This window comes from Rattus norvegicus, chromosome 10 (genome assembly GCF_021556685.1).
Source record: "Rattus norvegicus strain SHRSP/BbbUtx chromosome 10, alternate assembly SHRSP_T2T, whole genome shotgun sequence".
Taxonomy (NCBI): Eukaryota; Metazoa; Chordata; class Mammalia; order Rodentia; family Muridae; genus Rattus; species Rattus norvegicus.
Genome location: NC_141543.1, coordinates 74,046,593 through 74,069,342, shown reverse-complemented (window position 1 = coordinate 74,069,342; position 22,750 = coordinate 74,046,593). Strand labels below are relative to the sequence as shown.

General features: G+C 41.8%; 1 protein-coding gene across 19 annotated transcripts in view; it reads right to left on the bottom strand.

The window, feature by feature from the left end:
• The window catches only part of Ap2b1 (adaptor related protein complex 2 subunit beta 1), a 112,268-nt gene that overhangs the window by 47,238 nt on the left and 42,280 nt on the right, over positions 1-22,750 (bottom strand). For all 19 annotated transcript variants that reach the window (XM_087569512.1, XM_087569511.1, XM_087569522.1 and 16 more), the window contains 7 exons: positions 22,361-22,481; positions 22,147-22,242; positions 19,602-19,717; positions 17,156-17,321; positions 15,841-15,939; positions 12,284-12,543; positions 8,209-8,401 (listed from right to left, as the gene is read on the bottom strand). In XM_087569512.1, the coding sequence (XP_087425638.1) occupies positions 8,209-8,401; positions 12,284-12,543; positions 15,841-15,939; positions 17,156-17,321; positions 19,602-19,717; positions 22,147-22,242; positions 22,361-22,481 (1,051 nt within the window). The remainder of the gene's footprint in view (positions 1-8,208; positions 8,402-12,283; positions 12,544-15,840; positions 15,940-17,155; positions 17,322-19,601; positions 19,718-22,146; positions 22,243-22,360; positions 22,482-22,750) is intronic.

Genomic DNA, 22,750 nt, shown 5'->3' with positions numbered 1-22,750 from the left:
ACCATAACTTATAAGCTGAGCAGATTTAGGCACATTGCATGAGCGAGTGCTGCAGCAGAACCAGGCAAGGTGTAGCCACAAGTAAGCTCCAAATGAGCTCCAGAGAGTAAGGGAAGGGCCAGCTCACATGGATGGCCTCACACACAGAGCGGACTGCTTCTTAAACTGGAGCTGTCTCGGTACCTGAGGGTATTTTCTTAATGACAGGAGCAGACCTTATGCTCACCATTTCTACACTTCTGTCTAGACCCTTCTCTCTTCCATGATTTCTATTTTCTAGAAATCATCAAAGGGAAGCGACTCTAAGGAATGCATCAACCTATACAGTTTGCCAATAGCTCTATTCTTCACAATGATTCTCATAAAAATAGGAACACTCAAAGCTATGCAAAGAAGTATCATTAAACGCAACCAGTAAAATTCACAAGGAGACTCTGCGAGCGCATCAACTCATCCCAGCCGCCTCAAAAGGGAAACAGAGAGCTTTACTGCTTCCTGATAAGGAGGTTACAAAGCCCTCAAAGCCCACCATAGGACCCACAAGTCAGGACAGAAGCCGTACACCTAATATAGCAAGTTCACAGGAAACTGCATTCTGCCCCATTGCTCTTCACAGCAGCACTGCCTCTCGCCATAGAATTCACCACCTTTCCCTCCACTAGAGGAGACACTGGTAAGAACTGGCTTGCTCACAGCTTTACTTAGTACCTGGAATAAAGCCTGGTAAGCATTCAGTATGTATTAAACGATCGGTGTTCTAGTGACATGTGAGTACATCTACTGGCAATAGTCTTAGGAGTCAATTTTGCCATGAATCATTTTAGTGGAGAAAATAATCACCAAAGGCTAACAAACCATCTACTACCTGGCCTAGAGCCATTATCAACATCAGCACATATATGACAGAGCCAAGTGAAATGGACTCTCCAGGCTGAACACTTTGGTAAAGGCACTACCTGCATGCTTTTGTTTATTTGTGTTTGTTTTTGAGTCAGAATGCTGACATGTGGGTGCAGGTGGCCCCTGACTTGCTATGATAGCCCAGGCTAGCCTCAAACCAATGGCCCTCCTACCTTAGCCTCACCCAGCTTATACACTCAGCATCTGTGCGATTTTGGTATAGAAGAGTGCCTGCATGTCATTTGGCTGCTTGGAAGGCACCTATCTATACCTTACCACGAATCAATGCTAAGCAGATGAAAAGGTGGGATTCTGTCAGTCCACCTAAAAGAGTGTAAGAGGAGCAATCTTAACTCCTTTCCTGTAAGAAAGGTCAATGACCTCAGCCATTTTTTATTTTCACAAATGAATATAGTTTTCCCATTATCCAATGCTTATGCACCTCCTAATAACACATTAGCCTAAACACCCATGTCCACAGAACAGAAGAGGTACAGCATAGAGCTTTCTCAGAGAAGTCAGCCTATGCTTTGTCTCAAACAGTCACGGAATTTACATTGTGCTCTAGCATGTCAGTTTGTTCTGGGCTTTCACTCATCACCATTAAGCAAGACAGACACTGCAAGATGAGAAATCAGCCATGTCACTCATGTCCTGTGCAGTCCACAGGATACCAACCAAAGACTGGACTCTACTTTGGAACACAATTTTTGAACCATATAATTGAATATATGATCATGTAAGTTTTGGAAACAGTAAAAAGTTTCTGAACACTCGATGACCAACAACAATTAAATCAATGAATCTATGTTGTACCACGTGACTTCCCTAAAGTTCTGGTTCTGAAAAAGCCACACCTGAACTCTGTATCACTTCACAACACCTGAACTGTTTCATGCTCCTTCACAGCCAAGAATACTCCGGAGAGCACTTGGCTCAGACTGGACAGTACTGTTTGCTGTGAACTCTATAAAGCTTCCTGCTCCTATTGCAACACTGCAGCTTAATTATGCAAAATAAAAACTTTTAACATCTCCATACCTGGCTCTTTACCTCAAAAGTATCAAATGAATATATTTCTGTATCGTGTTAGAATGTCTGCTTTCTAAAACTGCTGTGGTGAGCTGCTACTGAGTTCTATTTTAAAAATCATTAAGTAAATTTTGGCTTGGAATTGAGACAGAATTTCAACACTCCCCCAGTTTTGTACTACATATTAATGAGAAAACAACATTGAGCATTAACAACTATAAAATATAAGTAATTATCAATTCTGAAAAACGATAAAGCTGAAGTATCAAATATTCTACCAAGAGTAATATTTTAAGTAAAAAACAAACAATATCCATCTCATTAGCATGCAAATCTGCTTTGATCATTAAGAAGTGGTGAAATCAGAGATGGAGAGGTGCGAGCAGTTAAGAATATTTGTTGTGGGGTTGGGGACTTAGCTCAGTGGTAGAGCACTTGCTTAGCAAGTGCAAGGCCCTGGGTTCGGTCCCCAGCTCCGGAAAAAAAGAAAAAGAAAAAGAATATTTGTTGTACTTCGAGAAGAGTCAGGTTTGGATCCCAGCATCTGTATGTCTGCTTATAACCATCTACATCTCCAGTTCCAGGGCATCCAGAGCCCTCGCCTGGCCTCTGCAGGTGGGTACAACAGTACACTTACATTCATGCAGGCAAACCACACATGTGAAACATAAAGACAAATAATTTTTACTGTTGAAATTATATGTACACCAAGTAATTGATTTAAAATAAATTTATGACTTATTGACAGGAAATGGTTGACTTGTATACTTATTTTATGTGAATATATATTGAGGGTTGCATAAAAATTTACTGGGTGAAAGGGGATCTTGAAAGGGAAACATTTAAACTCTATTATAGAAAACGGTCATTACAAACAAACCAGAGGCATCACAAGATGCTGATAAACTATGAGGATTAGAAATTATCCAAGTCCTAACACAGGGATTAATAGTAAAAACCTGGTAAACTTTTCCAAAACTGCCTGCTATAGTTTGGGTAAGGGTCTCCAAACAGCCATGTGTTAAAGGTCTGGTCCACACAAAGGTTGTGGTGATATGGGAAGCAGCGGAAACTAAAAGGAATCGTCTTGGTCACTAAGAAAGGGTCTTCTAATAAGAAGGGCCCCTGCCTGTGACCCTTCTCACACTACAAACAGAGTGGACTTGATCCACCATGAACTCTTGCTATATACGGTGCCACGTCACCATAGATGTTGTCTATGCAGTCCCATTCTGGGCTACAGGAGTCCTACAGGAGTCTTGGAGAGGGGCTTGTTTTCAGTCGACACTGGAATCCTGAAGGAGGAGGATTTAATTCCAACAGGATGGATGAACTTGCCAGCAAGTGTGAGGGCAAGCAGGTGGAAAGCAAAATTTCTTTGCTTTCCTTCCATTGTCCCTGCGTCTTTATCTGGGCTACCACTAGTCAGTGTGGGCCAGATTTGGGGTGGGTCTTCCTGCCTCAAATAATCAGATTAAGAACGGCCATCATAGGCAGGCCTGGCAGCTTGGATTTTAGTTAATTCCAGATTAGTCGAGTTGACCATCAAGATTAGCCATTCAAAGGCCCCAGAGCAATAGAACTAAGTACTCATGATCTAAGGCCACCGAAACTGTGAGCCAAGACAAACCCTTTCTCTTCACAGGTTGAGGATCTTGGAGTTTGCTTACACTGGTAAAGGTGACTAGCAAAGTGAGGCCAGAAAACCTTTGAATTGACAAAGGGCTTCGCACTGAAAAAAGGAAATGGGCAAAATGGGACAAGAACTTACACAAAATAAACTTAAAACTCAGCTCTTAAGTCACTGCACAGGAGAAATGACAAAACTAGAATTCAGGCAGAATTCACTGTGGGCTAAGCGCTCACTACATTAATAAAGCAACACACCACAACCAGACGCAAGGTAAAGAGCTGCAGGGAACAGCGTGGGAGGCGTTGAAAAGCGTACATTAGGAGTCACAGAAATGCAGCTCCGCCTAGAAGCTGCTCTGGCTCCAACAAGGGGCAGAATAGTTCCTCAGTGTATAACCCTTCCTCTGCATGAGGAACACTCGGAATAATATTTTCTTTATAGTTTTTGATATTCAATAGCACCATTTAAACAGAATAACACACAGCATCTTAGAGGGAACAAAAAGACAAATTTAGGCAAGGCCTCTGTTGACAGACTAAAAGGCAATAAAAAATAGAGATTCAGTGGCTACTCTCACAGTCAACCTCTTGAGGATATATAACAAACACACAGGCAAGAGTTACACACATGCACCTCAGGTCATCTTGTATATTACATGAAACCAGAAGGATAGTCACTGTGAGAAAAATCACACCTAGCCTAGAACAGGCAGCTTTATAAACTGATTATGAATGCCATTAATATGGATTCTGATTCAGAGAAATGAGAAGCCCAGGTAACTCCCATGTGAGCCTCCCCTAGACTGAATGCAAGTAACTCCCGTGTGAGCCTACCCTGGACTGCATGCGTCAGGCTTTGCATGTTAAACCGATGAAGTTACAACTCACAAGCTGACAGCTGAGGTTATAATAACAGAAGCAAGACATTGTCTGTAGAGTACAAACAAAAGGAGAATGCGGGAGGGTGACAAAAATGGAAGCAGCAGTGTGACTACAGAAACAGCTAGGGAGGTTGGGGATTTAGCTCAGTGGTAGAGCGCTTGCCTAGCAAGCGCAAGGCCCTGGGTTCCATCCCCAGCTCCGAAGGAAAAAAAAAAAAAAAAAAAAAGAAACAGCTAGGGAGTCATTTGGTTTCCACATTTGCACTAAAAAGGCATTCCATTTCTAAACCTACCTGAATTCCTTTCTCAAAGACTGCCCCTTAAAAGAAGACATAGACAAGCTTCGGGAGCACGTGCTTTTACGTATTGCAGCAACACCCCAGCCCATTGCTGCAAGAACCTCAGACTCGCAGCCACTCGCACTCATGGGACAGTTTTATCAGGTGTTGTTGGTAAACTAGTATTTCCTGAATGTGGCAGCTCCAGGAAAAGGTCACTGAACTGTAAACTTTCTCAACCATGGTGATGAAAGAAGGTAAGAAAAGGTAAACTGGAGGGTCAGAAGGATCTAAAAGACAAAGCCTGAAAATGCCTGCTAGTGAATATAAACTTTTACGAGAAAGCGAGACAACGTCGCACCTGTGGCCCCACCTTCGGGGCTGAGGACAGATAGACATACAGTGAGATCTAAGCAACCCCAAATATAAAATAGGGAAACTCGGTTGTTTCAGTCTTCAATGTCTGTATATTTGATAAAAATTAACTTCTAGCCAACATAGACTGAATTCCTTAAAATCACAATGGAAGCCAGGAGATGGTGGCACTCACTTTTGATCCCAGCACTTGGGAGGCAGAGACAAGTGGATCTCTCGTGAATTTGAGGCCAGGCTGGTCTACAGGGTAAGTTGCAGGACGGCTGCTATTCAGAGAAACCCGTCTTGGAAAACCACTGACCGACCGACCGACCAGCCAAGCAACCAACTAAAGCACTCCATAAATAATCAAAATACCCCAACCACAAGGTAAAGCACTCCATAAAGCATCAAAATACCCCAACCCACAAGCTAAAGCACTCCATAAATCATTAAAATACCCCAACCCACAAGGTAAAGCACTCCATAAACAATCAAAATACCCCAACCACAAGGTAAAGGAAGAAGCAAAGGTAAACTCAGAGATGTCTAGTTTTAAAACTCGATTTCATATTTACTTTATTAGTGTGCACTAGAGTGCAGAGATCAAAGGACAACCTTAAGAAGTTGTTCTCCCCTTTCACCCTGGACTATCCTGGACTCTAGAGACTGAACACTCAGGTCTTCATTGGCCCAGAAGGTCTGTTTCTGTAAGATATGTCAAACGGGCTTGTCAGAAAACTTTTTTTTTTTTTTTGGAAGAAGCCACTGCTTGGCATATGAGATCAGCTACCTTATTTCATTTGGAATTTTATTCGGCTCGATGTTCTCAATCTTGGCTGTAAAATTAAAATAGCTTGGACAACTTAAAAACAAAATAAAGCAAACAAACATAAAAACAGAGTATTTGGGGGCCAGGCTGGGTGCATGCCTTTAATCCCAGTAGTTGGGAGGCAGAGGCAGGCAGATGTCGGAGCTCAAGGCCAGCCTGGTCTATACAGCGAGCTCCCAAGCCTGACAGGGAGATCCTTTCTCAAAAATGTCTATGCCTTTGAGTAGTGGGCTTACAAACATGTACCATCCTTACCTGTTTTTTAGTTGGTTGGTTGGTTGGTTGGTTGGTTTCTTTTCTTCCCTCTTCCTCCCCACACCCAAACAGAGATTTTCTTTGTAGTCCTGACTCTCCTGGAACTCACTCTGTAAAGCATGCTGTCCAGAAACTCAGAGATCTGCACTGCCTCTGCCTTCCGAGTGCTGGGATTATAGTCATGCACCACCACTGCCCAGCTATTACCTGTTTTGTTTTTTTTTTTTAAAGATTTATTCACTTATTATGTATAAGTACACTGTAGCTGTCTTCAGACACACCAGAAGAGGGCATCGGATCTCTTTACAGATGGTTGTGAGCCACCATGTGGTTGCTGGGAATTGAACTCAGGACCTCTGGAAGAGCAGTCAGGGCTCTTAACCACTGAGCCATCTCTCCAGCCCTTACCTGTTTTTTTTATGTGGGTGTTGGGAACCCAATTCACGTTCTCATGCTCCAAGGCTTAGCCATCTCCCAGCTTCTCCAGCAGCCTTTTTATTTGAAGCAGTATTTACAGAGTTTCATCTTTATCTATCACTTCTCTATCTACCTGTTAGAATTGTGGCCCTGGAAATATCAAAATCAGGGCCCCCTTTCTACCTCCATTTGTAAACATGTTTGCCCTCATAGGTTTGATGAGAACAGGGAAAGCAGTAAGGAAGTCAAAGCATAAACCTGAGTACAGTGCTCAACCTGCAGTTGATATGTCAATATAAGGGCCATTTCCATCTCTTGGGCAGCTCCATGATATTGTTTATCTACCTTTAGTCTGAAGAGGCTATATGTACAGCAATGCAGAATGGTATCACATACTATTCTTCTACAACCAGTCAAGCCCAAATGCTATCTATATGCAAAAGAAACACAATAGGGGTGTTCAAAATGTGCCAACAAGCCGGAGTCTCCTGCATGGCCTGTGACTAGACTCTGGATACACTGCACAACTCACAGTGGCCTGACCGTACCTTAGTGGACCCTCTGCCAAAGCTTAAATGCACTTATACTGACTTGGATAATCCACAGACACCACACTCCTCATACAGCTTAGGAGAAAACGCTGTCCGTTATATACAGAAGAGCACGGGGCTTTGGTTCCACCATCTCTAAAATCGTAGTTCCTCCCTAAGGTGTGTGCTGGGAATATGTCAACTCCTCAGGCATCTGGACAGCCATCAGTGTATCAGACACCTACATTGTAGTTCCAAGGTTAAGTAAAATCCGCAGGAAGCCGTACCACCTATCATTTTCCTAGCTTTTCCCCACACACTGACAGTTACTGCATTTGCCATTTCTCCATCTTGTATAACAACGAAGCTGGTGGCATGTGTCCACAGACATTCTGGACTTTGGAGCCTTTTATTATTAGAATCCTGGAAGCTAATTAAATTGGAAGTATGACAAAGGGAAAAGGAGGAGAAGGGGGGGAAAGTCGAGCAGTTTAACAAAGTACATCTTAGAACAATGCTCAAATAACTGTTTCATGTGGAAAAGGCACAAACCAATAAATATTTAAAACTCAGAGGGTATTTTTTAGGGTCTGTGAGTGCTGAAGCAGAGTCTAATTTAGTTCAGGTCGGCCTCGAACTCACTTTGTAGCTGAGGTTGACCTTGAACTCCCAATCCTCTTGCCTGTCCTCCCAAGTGATGGGATTACAGGTATGTGCCACCACACCCAGCAAGGCAGAGGCTTAAAGCCTGCAAGAGGGTGACCATTACAAAGCCATTTTAATGATATTTGAGACCAAAGGAAAACTTGTAAGAAGCTAAGAAAAATAATGAACTCTGGTAAGGACATTAATAATTGAGATTGCCAAATAACATGCTGGCTAAATACCAGAAGGTCTATTTATAAGCAGGCCAACATGATAAACCTATACATGTGCAGAAATACTGCATCACAATGAACAGAATAGTAATGGACTCTCTAAAGATAGATAATTCTGTCCTTTACAAAGGACATCATTTCTGCTCATCAAAGAAAGCCAAATCGAGTTCTCTAGTCTACCAAGAACTAAAAATAACCATGAGAAACAAAGATGCTTACCAGGCTATCCAGTCCTCCTCCTAAAAGATCCACTGCTCCCATCTGCATGGAGGACACTTGCGGGACATTCACTGGGGGACCCAGGTCAAGATTTAAAAGATCCCCCAGAAGGTCACCTTGAGAGGGGATGACCTGAGGCTGTTCCAGGTTGGTTGCAGTGGTGGTGCCAACAGGGCTATCACCTGCATCAGTGCTGCAATCAAACACAGAGGAGGAATGAGAAAAACTGTCTTCATCCATAATACCTCAAAGCATCGAGTGAATGTCATGGGTATAATTGCAAAACTCTAAAAATGCAATCAAGGGGTTACACAGGGCCAAGATAGCTACACTGTCAAAGCTCTTGCCATCAAGGTTAATCCCCAGAATCTACACATGGAAGGGGAGAGGTCTCTCCCAGAGCTGCCTTCTTGTGAGGCATGTACACACACACACACAGCAAACAAATAAATGTTAAAACAACGAAAACAAAAGGCCTAAGGAACCGTTGACAAGACTTGAACATGGAGGAGTAAGGAGAATGGCAGTAAACAAACAGTAAGGAAATGATAAGTGAGGCTGATAATGGGTAATTGTGGGGGAAAAGAGAAATAGAAGACACTTGGGTTTGGTCTGTTTTTGTTTTGCTGCTAAAAACACATTCTTCAATCACAGCTTCAAGATGCTTAATTCTGTTATGTATTAAGAAAAATAACTACAGATGTCCAGCAGTCAACTAAACACAAGTGACTGGCAGTCCAAGCTAGACAAAAGAATTTGGACAGAAATTTATACACACAGTGCAGGTAAATAGCCAGCAGAAGTTGCATTGGTAAGAGCAGGGGATCTAGAATCAGACATCTAAGGTCACGTGTATGCTTCTCATAGTGTTAACTCTATGACCAAATTTCTTAGTAATCGAATGCAAACAATACCACCTGAGCCAGGCTATCAAAGTGAGGCTCCAACGAGAGCATGATGTCTTGTAGTGTATCAGCAGTGACTATGGTTGGCCCGTAAGTCCCCTAAGTATGGAGTATGAAGAGAAGCACTGGAAAAGTTCAGACAGACTTTTGAATCAGCCAAGACTAGTAGCCAACGATGAGAAAGAACAGGTGTTAAGACTTGAAACTGGAATGTCCCCCACAGGCTAACAGTTTGAATATGCAGTCCCTCGCTTGTCACACTATTCTGATGGTTGTGGAGTACTCAGGGGACGTGGGGCCTGGCAGGCAGAAGTAGATCATTAGAGGCAGGCTTTGGGAAGTTGTATCTGCTTCCTGTATGCTTCTATGACAACAAGCCTCAAACTCCTGCTGCCATGAAGGGGTGTCCCTGTCTCTCTGCCTTCTCTGCTATGACAGAGAAAACCCTGGACACCATGGGACCCTACCCTCTTGTTTCTAACACCTAAGATAATAAATGTGCTACTTACTTGTCTCACTGCTGTAACAAAATATCTGATAAAAGCCATTAAGAATGTTTATTTGGCTCACAGCTGAAGACTGGCACGTCATGGCAGGGAAGGTGTGGTCACAAGAGCAGGAGACAGCTGGTCACACTCTGACCAAACAGGAAGCACAAAGTAATGAACAACTATGCTCAGCGTACTTTCTCCTTTTTGTTCAGTTGGGGACCGCAGCCTGTGTCACAGTACAGCCCACATTTTAGGTAGGCCTTCCTAATTAAATTACCCAATCCAGATAATCTGCACGGACATGCCCTGAGGTTTGTTTCCACAGTTGTTGGAAGTAGACTGTTAGGAGAGGGCTACTGAAAGTTCCATTTGCCTCTGGTACTAGCGTGCTCTCCTCTGCTTTTGTTACCACAATAACAAGCATCTGCCTCACATTCCTACTGCCATGAATAGAATACTCCGGGTGCCATGTCTTCCCCATGAAAATGAACTGAAATCCCTCTGAAACCTAAGACCAAATAACACACTGCACAGGGATGGACGGATGAGATCCCTTCTCCTCGCTTCCTCCTTTAAGGTGCTTGTGTCTGTCAGAAGTTATCACATGAAAACTAACTGAAATAACATGGGATTGCAGAGACTGAAGAGAATTTTTGAGAACTATCAATAAAGCCATGTCAAGAAGGGACAAATAAGAGCAGAAGCAGAGATGTAAGAAATACATGGACACATAAGCTAATCTTTGCATGTGAAATTCCACCAACTTACAACATGAGCCATCTAAGAAATATGACAGAATATGTACATTAGTACCTCAAAATAGAAGGCAAAATGCATAATTTTCCTCACTATAATGAAAGAATATTCTAAGAGGGTATGTACAGTCAGAGGACAAGAGATAGTCCTGTAGAGAAATAGGGAAGAACAAGACAAATCATAAGTATATGTCCAAGAAATTCAATATCTAGCATTTCCCATTGTGAAGTCATGTAAAGTAACTGCGCAAATGCCGTCAAAGAGATCAAAGCTATCAAAGGGTAGCTTGTCTTATCAGACACCTTCACAGAGCAGCTGGCAAATGTAGAGCAAATAAGCACTTAGGTAGACCACCGCACCGCACTCTTTGCCAAGTGACTCTAAAGGCCCAGCACTGCCCCCTTTGAACCTCTACAAGAGGCAGCAGGCTCCGGCTTCCCAGGGTTGCTGTATTCCATGTCGCAAGTACAACAAGTACAGCCCTTACTAACTTTGTCACAGAACGATTAGGGAAGGACTGTACAGACAAGCCATTTTCAGCAATTCCTCTCTCCTCTCTTTCTTCTCTTCTGCCATTCCTCCTTCCCTCTCCCTCTCCTCCCCTCCCACATACACACACACTCACTCCTTTTGGTTTTGGATGAGTTGGAGTGCTAGGGGCCTCGTAGGCACTAGGCAAGCACTCAACCACTGAAGTATATTCCTAAGCCATCACCTCCATTTATACCAAAGGGGTATAAATGTTTCTTGTATCAGTCTTTAAAGACAAGAATAAGTACATATGGATAAGAGGCTTTGATAAGGACCTATGTAAAAAGCCAGGCCCTGTTGCCCAGGCCTGCCTGCAATCCTAGCTTCATGGGAAGCTTCTAGGCTGCACAATGAGTTCTGGGAGCCTCAAGCACATAAGACCCTGTCTTAGAAAAACAAAAGCAAAAAGAGTTTATTAGTGTTCCCCTTCCCTGATTATAAGATTGAGCGTGGTAGAAATTGCATGTTTCCTGTGCTCTGCTCCAAATACACTTTCCTTACTCATCTCATTAACCTAATTTGGTGGCAACAACACAAAGTAGACCTGTATAATGGAAAACTGTATCTATGTGTAGACTCTAAGCTGTTTATACATCTCAATCCTGCCAAAGTATTTTGTTAATAGTTTCCCCATATTCATTTATTCAAGAGAAATAATATCTTAATAACGGTTCTCTGTGCATGTGGGCATGTGCCAACCCATGCAGGACAGAGGACAACCTGAAGTGTTATTTCTCAGGGGCCATGTTTATTTTTTTTTGAAAGATATCTTTCTTTTCATTTATGTGTATCTTTCTGTATCTAAGTGTATGCTGCATGTGTTCCAGATGCAAGGAGACCAGATGCTGATCATCTGGAGCTGGAGTTACAGGGGGTTGTAAGTCACTCAGTGTGGCATTGGGAACTGAGCACTGGAAGAGCACCAACGAAGCTGAACCACTGAGTGTCTCTCCAGTCCACAGCCTTGCTTTTTGGGAAAGCATCTCTCCTTGAGACCTGTAGCTGACTGTTTAGTTTGGCTAGCCAGTGGGCTCTAACAACTTCCAGTCTCCTGCTCCTCAGTGCCCAGGCACTCCCTCCAGGCCTAGCTTTTTTCCACTTGGGTTCTGGAGATCAAATTCCCTTTGCCAACTGAGCTATCTCCTTAGCCCCAGTATCTAACTAACACATTACCAGAACTTAAGTAACTCCCAAACGTTATCAATACAGATAATATTCACCATAATTGTCTATAGTGTTATTGTGCTCCTAGACTGGAAGTCAGAGAAAGAAGCTCTTTAGAGCAGCAAGACTGTGGAATGCTCAGCAAGCTCTTTCCAGGTATAGCACAGAAGGAAGACAAACAGCCGAAATGCAAGTCACTTCTCGCTGAAGAGACCTGCACCTGCTCACCTCCCATGGTGAATTGGCAAGTGTTTGCGATGAATGCCATGGCTCCCTTCCACAAAAGCATTCGGAGGTTTATGGTACACGGAGGCCAAAGAACCAATGTGGCAGATGAGCTCATCCAGGAGGGTAGGTTCAATGAGGTCTGTTTCCTCAGAGATCAATGGCTTCTCAGACAACACTACTTCTTTGGCTGTCACAGGGTCAGTTGAAAGAAGGCGCCAATAAATATAACCCCGATCTCGAAGGTCAGGATTATCAGAATCCTAAGGAGAAGCAAAGGCAAGGTGACTTAGATGGACCTGTTCTCCACAGAGACACCAAGGTGCCAGACTTACTGTCAAGGCACTGTTGTAGTGACTTATTCAGATTAGCTACTAAAATGATATTTTACTGAGACTTAATAGTCTATAGTTATAACTATATGCCTATATTCTATATATTCTATATGCCTATATTCTCTATATTCTATATGCCTAATGTTTCAAGGAACTTAAACATATATTGAGATGGGCTAATGCCCAGACTCACAGTCCAAAGAAGAGAAGGAAAAAAACCACTTTAATCCAGTAACAGTTAAATGGCCTTGGGAAATTCAACTTCTGAGACCTATATGATAGGAGGAAAGAGAAATGAACCCCCACAAGTTGTCAACTGACTTCTATAAGCACAGTGTGACGTGTGCGATAAATAAAAATGTGTCAGCCTTAAAAAAAAATTTTTTTATTTTACTGGTACCGGGCTGGAGAGATGGCTCAGCCGTTAAAGGCTAGGCTCACAACCAAAAATATTTTACTGGTACCAATGTTCTACCTGCATCTGTGTAAGTACACTATGTATAAGCAGTGCCCACAGAGGTTAGAGGAGGGTGTCAAAGCCCCTGGAACTAGAATTACAGATGGTGGTCAGCAACTCTGTTGGTGCTGGAAATGAAGTCAAGTCCTCTGCAGGAACAGTAAATACTCTTAACCACCGAGTTGTCTCCTTAGCTCTCAGGTGTAAGCTTAAACAAAAAACCCAAAACTGCTACATAAGCCATATGTGGAAGTACACACATGCTGTAATTCCAATATTCAGGATACTGAGGCAGGGGGATTGCATGAATGAGGGCATCCAGGATATGTACTGAGTACTGAGCCAGTTAGGACTGCATAGCAAGACACCCTCTCTAAATTAATTAACTAACTAATAAAAATTAATAAATGTGGCCATGAATATTGGCAGGAATTTTCTTGTCACATATTATGCCTTACATCTGTTTTCCTAATTCATTCCTTAAAATTGTTACTTATAAATATGTATCTACTTGACTACAATGTACTATGTGTATACAGAGCCTGTGCAAACCAGAAAGTTGTATCAGATTCCCTGGAACTGGAGTTATAGACATTGTGAGCCCCCATGCAGGTACTGGAAATTGAATCTAGTTCCTTTACAAGAACAGCAATTGCTCTTAACCACTGAGCCATCTCTCTAGCCCCATAACTTCCTTCTTGATTCAAGTAACTGTATTCACCTCCTGGAGACACTGGCTAAGTCTCAGTAATAGAAAGAGACTACTACAGTGCCTGACTCAAGAGCTCATAGAGGTAAACAAATTAAAACAACAACAGCAATCCCGGAACACCCAACAACTAAGCATTAACCAACATACAAACGTATGTGCCTTCAAAAAGAGTAGCACTTGAATTTAGTGCTCCGCCTGTTCTAGTTTTAAAATAATTTTATGCATATTCATGGCTTAAAAATTATAATCTGCTGAGTGTAGTGGCATATACCTTTAATCTCAGCATACAGGAGATAGAAGTTCACTGAGCTCAAGGCCAGCCTGGTCTACATACTCAGATGAGGCCCTGTCCTGAGAAGAAAAAGAAAAGCTAGCAAACAAATTTGAATCATGCCACACCAGATTTATAAGGGTACAAAATAAAAAAGAAAATCTTTGACAATTATCCAATCCCTTCCTGATCTCCACCCTCCACTCCCAATAACCATGACTAGTGGCTGTATGTGTCTGTCTCGATCAAAACACATGGTTTTGGCATAGAAACTAGTTCCATATTATACACATTGCTCCATAAGTACTTTCATACACATAATAAAAATTAAAATAAAATTCTAAAATATTTCCCAGAGCACTTACAAGTGAATTTTTAAGTAATTAGTAATAAGAAAATGATAGCCCAGAACTGGCAAAATACTATAGAAGGGGTTGATGTTTTCATAATATACCATTAGAAACAGAAGAAACAGACAGAAAAATGGTTAATTTGTGAATCAGATTCCATGTGTAGATACACATCTTAACTGACAATTGTGTTAAAGCCAGCTTGTTCTCAAATTCAATTCAAGACATTACCAAATCATCATATTACACTATAAATAAAAAAAGCATGGGGTTGGGGATTTAGCTCAGTGGTAGAGTGCTTGCCTAGCAAGCGCAAGGCCCTGGGTTCGGTCCTCAGCTCCAAGAAAAAAAAATCATTTTAATTTTTATGGATCTGAATGGTAACATGATTTTTTTTCTAGTGCTAAAAACTGAGTATAGGGCCCTGGGTACTCTAGGCAAGTGCTATATTTCCCAGCACTTTCACATATTTTCATATTATCGATAATATATAATCTAAATCAAATTTTCAAGATTATCACAAAAGCTGGGGTCAGCCAGAATAAATTTTTGTATTTTAAAATTTATTTCATGTGTATATGTATGCTCATGAGTGTGCATATGTACCGCATACGTACAGGAGCCTGCACAGATCAGACGAGGCGTGGGTTCCAATGAACTGGGGGGTACAGTTGGTTGTGGACCACCATGTGGGACTAAGAACCAAAATTGGGTTCTCTGTGAAAACTACAAATTCTCTTAACTGCTGAGCCACCTCTCCAGTCTCAACTAGCTAAGCTAAAACTTGTGCAAGCCAGATACAATTTTGCACAATCTGTTAAGAGGCGTCATTTTAGTATTTTCAGAACTAAACCCTGCCCCAAATGAACCTTCTTGAGAGGTGTCCTGGTTACTTTTATTTCAACTAGAGTCATATGAGAGAGAGAAGCTCAATTGAGAAAATGCCTTCACAAGACCAGACAGTAAGCAAGGATTTTCTTTTTTGTTTTTTGTTTTTTGTTTTTTTTTTTTTTCTTTTTTTTGGAGCTGGGGACTGAACCCAGGGCCTTGCGCTTGCTAGGCAAGCGTTCTACCACTGAGCTAAATCCCCAACCCAGCAAGGATTTTCTTAATCACTGATTGGTGGGGGCAGGCTCAGCCCATTATGAAAAAGGCCAAGCCTGGGTCGGTGGGCCTGGGTTCTATAAGAAGGCAGGCTGAGTAAGCCAGTGAGCAGCACCCTCCAAGGCCTCTGCATCAGCCCCTGACTCCAGCTTCCTGCTGAGTTTGAGTTCCTGTTGGCTTCCCTCAACAGACTATGGTTCAGGTGATGCAACAATAAAGCCTTTCCTCCCCTCGTTGCTCTTCATTGTGGAGTTTACCACAGCAACAGCAGCCTTGAATGAGACAAGACGTACCATCCAGTCTAACCAATGGAAGCTCTCAGATCTCTCACCTGTGTGGCCAAGCTCAAGACCTGTTGGACCAGCTCCTGTGTTTCTGATGGCTTCTTGAGAAACAGTTTCACTATGGCGGTAAGCAACGTGAGCTGCACCTAAAAAACAAAGTTCGACATCATCTCCAGTTCCTATTTCCTCAACTACGAATCGCTGACGCTGATTACGAGATGAGGGGCTAAAGCTGAGCCAATGTAACAAACAGCAGCCAAGAGCAGTCGCTGAAGTCCGAAGCCCCCTGACCATCACAAGCCTCTTTCTTTCCAGTTGCAGCTTTGGTATCAAAAATGGCTTGTTTCTGGGCCAGATTTCAACTGTTCTTTCTTTTTAATAATAAAAAAAATTATGATGATGATGACGTGTCTGAATGCATGATGTGTGTGCATGCATGTGTGTGCATGCATGTGTGTGCATGCATGTGTTGCAGTGCACTCATGGAAGTCAAGGACAACTTCCATCATGAAGTCAGTTCTGTCCTTCCACCTTTACACGAGTTCCAGGGACCAAACTCAGATTGCCAGGCTTGTGCGGCAATGACCTTTACCCTCTGAGCCAGCCTTTAAATGTACTGTTTAAAGTACGCACACAAAGAAGACAGACTGGCTCTTGATTAAACCGTGTTTACTTTGGCCAAAGCTAACAAGTTTGAAGGACTCATAAAATCGTTTGTCATACTGGGATAAGAGCCAAAACAAAATTGTGTCAGATTAGAGCCAATTAGCGGGAGCCTGCTGTGCCACTATTAATATTAAGCCTATTAAATTACTATAATGGATGACATACACAGACTTCTATTTGCTATGAGCACAGATGCCAGGGAGAAAGGGCTTAATAATCTGACTGCCTTCTCTGGGCCTTTGACTCTGATTTTAGTAGGAGAGAGGGACAGATGGGGAGAAATCTAATCATCTATAGACAATCTTTTCAAACCTCGCTGTGCTGTATTGTAACAAGCAACAGCAAATACCAAGGACAATATGCAGTCACCCTTAAGTGACGGAAAATAAGAACCTCGTGACTGCTCGCCATCACTGCAGGGAAGCTCGCTCACTTCAGGAGCAGCACCCGCAGCAGGTAAGAACTGACTTGGTAGATGCTTCTCTCTCTCTGGGAGCGCAGCCCTCAAACGTTCCAGTGCCCAGGCTAGTCTAAGACCCCTGCTCTCAGCTCCGCAGCTATTCTACAGAACAGTGCTGACCAGAGGGTCATCCCTTCTGAGAAGAGGAAACCACGACAAACACACACACACAGGAAACTAGCTAACATTTTACCTTCTCCGTCCTCACTGTGGGGCACAGGATGGAAGAGACTTACCTGGGTGCTTTCATCATGAAAACCTTCCAGGAAGCTCTCTAGTAACTCATCGGCATTATCGATTCTTTCAGCATACTCTCCTACAATCCAAATCATAGCCGCTCGGGCATCGGGTTCATCCAGGGAGTCCAAGTTCTCACACAGCGTGGCGATAATGCTCTCATACCTGTTACGACAGATGCACTAAGTAAGAACTGCATTTAACAGCAGAAGCTAAAGCAAAAAACCATGCACAAGGGACTCCAAGCCACAAAGGTTTTTACTCGACAGAAGGTAGTAAGTCAAAATTGTATGGCTTAAATTTTTCTTCAAGTATTCTTTAAAATATGTTTTTATTTAAAATTTTATAGTTTTGTATATATGACCGTTTAGCTTGCATATATGTGTGTGCATCACATGAAGGCCTGGTACCTGCAGAGGTCAAAGGAGGCACTGGATCCCCTGGCAATGGAGTCACAGATGACTGTGAACCACTGTTCTTCAATTACGGTTTGTTGTGTTTTGTTTGTTTATTCATTTTGTTTTTGAGACAGGGACTCTATGTAGCTTGTTGTCCTCTAATTCATTCTATAAATCAGGCTGGCCTTGAACTCAGAGATCCACCTACCTCTACCTCCTGAGTGCTGGTACTAAAGGTGTGTGCCCACAAAACTAGATCAATTATGTTTTAGTAACTAAGCTTTCAACTTTTATAAGAGTTCATGAAATCAGAAATCACAACTGTCTCGTATTGCACTTCTTCTATTTTTGGGTGCAATCCTTAATGGCCTGCTCCACTTTAACCAAGGCAAGGTCTCTCTCTCTAAAATAAGAGCTCTTAGACACAGCTGGTCTAGCCAGCCAGCTTGCCCCAGCTATCTCCTGCTTCCTGGCACTAGGTTCACAAGGGTGCCATCAAGCAGGCCTGACTCTTATGGTAGCAGGGATCAGAACTCTGGTCCTAAAGCTTATACAGCAAGTGCTTTATCTGAACCATCTCCCCAGCCCACATTTACTTTTTACAAAAGAGATCTTTATGTTCTTTCTAATATAATACACTAATGACCTGCTTCTAATAAGAAGTTCAATAATTTATTTTTATTCTTATAGATCAATGGCTCTCCCATGTTCATCATGCTAAATCTATGTCCTTCACTAACATAATTTAAAATTTTGTTTTTTATTACTAAAGACTGAACCTAGGATCTAGCAATGAAAGGCAAACTCTTTCCCAGTGAGTGCTATATTAAGTCTACTGTTTTCTTGTTTTAAAATGGGATCTTGCTAGGTTGCAAAGATTGGCTTGAACTTGTACTTGTCCTGCTTTGGCCTCCTGAATAGCTGAGATTATAGGCCTATGTCACCAGATCTAGCTGGCGGATGTGATTTTAAACATCAGACTGAAACAAATTAATGTGGATAACTAGTATACTAAGGCCAAGTATCTGCCCTATTCCTACTTATTAAACCAGACTTTTGACTATTTTCTTGAACTTAAACTGTCATAACCCCTTTTTTACACAAGTCTTACACACCTTTCCATTGAGCTTTTCCCCCCTTAACCTATAAAAAAAGTTTAGAAACCCGATCCTTCACTTTTGGGAGGAGTTCAGTAAAAGGTTGTAGTCCTCTTTCTAAATAACACTTCTCGGGGTTGGGGATTTAGCTCAGTGGTAGAGCGCTTGCCTAGCGAGCACAAGGCCCTGGGTTTGGTCCCCAGCTCCGAAAAAAAGAAAAAAAAAAAAATAACACTTCTCAGAACAACAACAAAAAAAAAACCTCACAACAAAAACACAAATCCCACATGAATTCTGGACTGTGTGTCTCAGAATCAAATTATTTTTGTTTTATAAACTAAAAGGTCCCAACCTGAAAACTTTGTGATGTAAAACTATTCTTATACAATGCTTTCCCACAAGGTAGTGGGCCCTATGCAAACTAAACCTCGTGGCTGCCCCGCTTTTTTTAAGAAGAATAGCCTCTTCTAAAGGCTACTCATATAGATATGACTCATCTATCCTATTAAGACCATTCTGAGGGGATAAAGTACATAATCATTTGCCTGACATAAAAGTGTGTGTGTCTAGACAACTAGGAAAGAATAGGCTCCCTGTTCAATGGTAACTCTGACCACAAACAATCTTATGTGTTTGACTTAGTCTATGCTGAGAGGCAGTAGACGCTTAAGCCTGTCTCATCTCTACAAAATAATAAGGTAGCTATGCACAGTGGCTCATGTCTGCAATCCCAGCACATGGGGCCAACTTGAAACTCCATTCCCATTTTTAAACTAGAAGTCTTAGTTTGCTACCCGCTTATGTACCTCTGACATTTCATTAAAAAGAGCTACTATGACCAGTTATATTAAGAAAAACAATTCTTAATTATTAAAAGTCAATTTCAAAGTACCTTACTTATATGTTTCCCAAATGATTTGAGAAAGACAATTACAAGAATTTTGACATACTTGTTGGGGTATTTTCGGAAGATGTCCCTGATGACAACAATTGCCTCTTGGACCACATAATTTACTTTGGTCTGGATTAGATCAAGCAGTGTGCTCACACAGCGTTCTGCTGATTGCTAGGAGAGAAACATCAAAACGTAAGTCAATCCAGTAACGCTATCTCAACACAAAAAATAAAAAAGAAACATACATTGACTAAGTCAGACAGGCACTAAATTTGCTACAGCTCCAAGTATATCAACATTAAAAATTCTAGGAATATACCAGATTTTATCATTAGAAAACAAATTGAAAAAGGTTTTGGTTTGGTTCTTTGTATTTTGCTAAAAGCAAACCTAAGGCCTCGTGAGGCTGGTCCAGAGCTCTACCACAGAGCTCAGAGCTCTGTCTGTACCTTCCACAAAGTTCTGTTAAACGAGTAAACATTAACCTGGACAGCTGGAAAGATAGAACTAATAATAATAATAAATAAGCCAGGGAGGGTATGAGTAAAGAAAGGTAATTAAAGAACACATCAAAATCGGGGGTCCTTACTGGAATTCTTAAGTAAACAAAGACCGAATAGGGTTTTTCTGATGTTTCTTTACTGGTCTTTCCCTCAATCCCGCCTCCCTCCAAACCCTCAGCCCCACCTCTGCCCTGTAGCATCCAAGAAATCTGAGCTCCGGTTCTCAAGATAGGTCAGCAAGTACTCTTAATCACTGAGCCATCTCTCTGGCCTCCTGCACAGTGTGTTTCTAAACTTCCTTCAAATTTTGTATGGACTTACAAATATAAATTTTTCTCTCAGTTATCCATGGCTCAAAATATCCTAGAAGAGTTTCTTTTTTTTTTTTTTTTTTTTGGAGCTGGGGACCGAACCCAGGGCCTTGTGCTTCCTAGGCAAGCGCTCTACCACTGAGCTAAATCCCCAACCCCGAATAGTTTCTTTATTGCTTTTCTGAGACAGGGTTTTTCTACGTAGTTCTAGCAGTTCTGGAACTTGCTCTGTAGACCAGGCTGGCCTCAAATTCAGAGATCTGCCTGCCTCTGCCTCCCAAATGCTGGGATTAAAGGCATGTGTCACCACATCTAGCTTCTATTCATCTTTTATTAATTAAATATACAATAAACTGATAAAATAGATTTCTTAATACTGTAACTTTTTTTTTAAGGACAGGATCATGAGAAAAGTCCCCAAAATTCAATGACAAGTCTGAACAATTATCCCTCTGAACTATTATAGGTCATTACAGGCCTCTTGTCAGGATTCAAAAGGAAGTACATAATATCATCTAAAACTTTTGACTCTCATAACCCTCCAGATTTAGTCATCAAAGGGGGATGGAGGTATGATGTAAGTAAATCACTAAGCTACAAGTCCAATCTAGACTCTAGGAAAGTCTATAAGTCTAAAAAGCAATTAATAAGTGGTACTGTATTAGGGCCAGCCAGATGGATCACTGGATTAAAAAAAAAAAAAAAGGCACTGGCCACTAGGCCTAGGGACCTCAGATTGAGCCCCAGGAGCCTCATGGTGGATGAAGAGAACCAATTCTTACAAACTGTCCTCTGACCTCGATATATGTACCTTGGCTCATGCTGCCTCCTCAAAAAATAAATATATAAATACAAAAAATAAATAGGTAGTATCAAAAAAGTTAAAATCAAAACAAAATACAACACCTAAGGACATACATTAACCAAAAGCAATGTGTGGAAAAGAAAACGAAATGAAAGTCAGGCACAGTGGACGACTAAGGCCAAGGGAATGTGAGTTTGGGACCACCTAGGCTACACAGTAAGACCCAGTCTTAAAAATTAAAACTGACAAGCATCCCAAAATGCTTAGGGAAAGTGGGTGTGTTGAACAGGTAAAAATCTATAACTAAGAAATCAATAAATAATAACAAAATTATTTATAGATATAGAAGTATCAAAAGAAAAATTAAATTAAAAAAGAGTTTAAAGTTATACTTTTTGGGAAGTGGGTCTAGGTAAAGAAGGGAAAGAACCCGGGACAATTTTTGTTAAAAACTCTTTAATCTGGGCCTGAGAAGGCTTAGGGATTGAGAGCAGTGGCTGTTCTCCCAGGGGACCTGGGTTAGAGTCCTAGCACACACATGGTGGTTCATAATCTACCATCTGAACTCTAATTCCAGGGGGTATGAAACCCCCTTCTGGCCTACACAGGTAGTTGGCACCCGCAAGGTACAATGCAGACAAAACACCCATATACATTAAATTAATTTTTAAAAATTTTATTAAGTATATGCTTTAGGGATGAAGAGATGGCTCAGTAGTTAGGAGCACTGACTGCTCTTCCAGAGGTCCTGAGTTCAATTTTCAGCAACCACATGGTGGCTCACAACCATCTGTAATGGGATCCAATGCCCTCTTCTGGTGTAACTGAAGATAGCTAGTGTACTCAGATAAAATAAATAAAAACGAGTATTTAAAAAAAGTGTGTGCTTTATTATTTTGATAAACTTCAATGTACATACCCTGTAAAATAATGAACACTCAGAATCCCATACGTGTGATCTCATCTCCTCAGGAGCCTTACCTCCACTTTGATGGCACACCGTCCAATGGCCCTCACAGCTTTGCGAACAAAGTCCACATCAACTTCAGTGGCATATTCCTTCAGTTCTGCCAGAACCTGTCAAATATCCAAGAAGTGGGTAACCTTTAAGGAGTTCCAACAGCAATTCATGGCCTTCTGAATGCAGATCTTAAGCTCTAAGCTGGCACAAACTTAGGACGGCTTAAGGTCTAACCTGAGCAATGTTGGCTTGGGATGCAAGACGAATCATGATGTCTAACTTCTCTAGTTTAACATAGATAGGATCATTGTACTTCACAAAGAAGACCTTGATTTCCTGCTTCAAGATTTCAGGCCTGTGAGACACAAAATACAAGAAAGGAAGGTGACGGAATGTATTTACTGGCATATCCTACTCAGCCTGTATTAAAATCAAGTCATTCTTCCTGCCTGGCCTCTTCAGAGGGAAAACCCTCATAAATGTCCTGTCTGAGCCTCTACTGTGCCTCCCTCCCACCCCACTATTATGTAACATTTTCATTTCCACAAAGTAAAGCTCCTGTCAAGCTCAGCGCTTAGCCCGTTCTAGACAAGCGTTCTGCCGTGAGCTACACTCCCAGCCCAT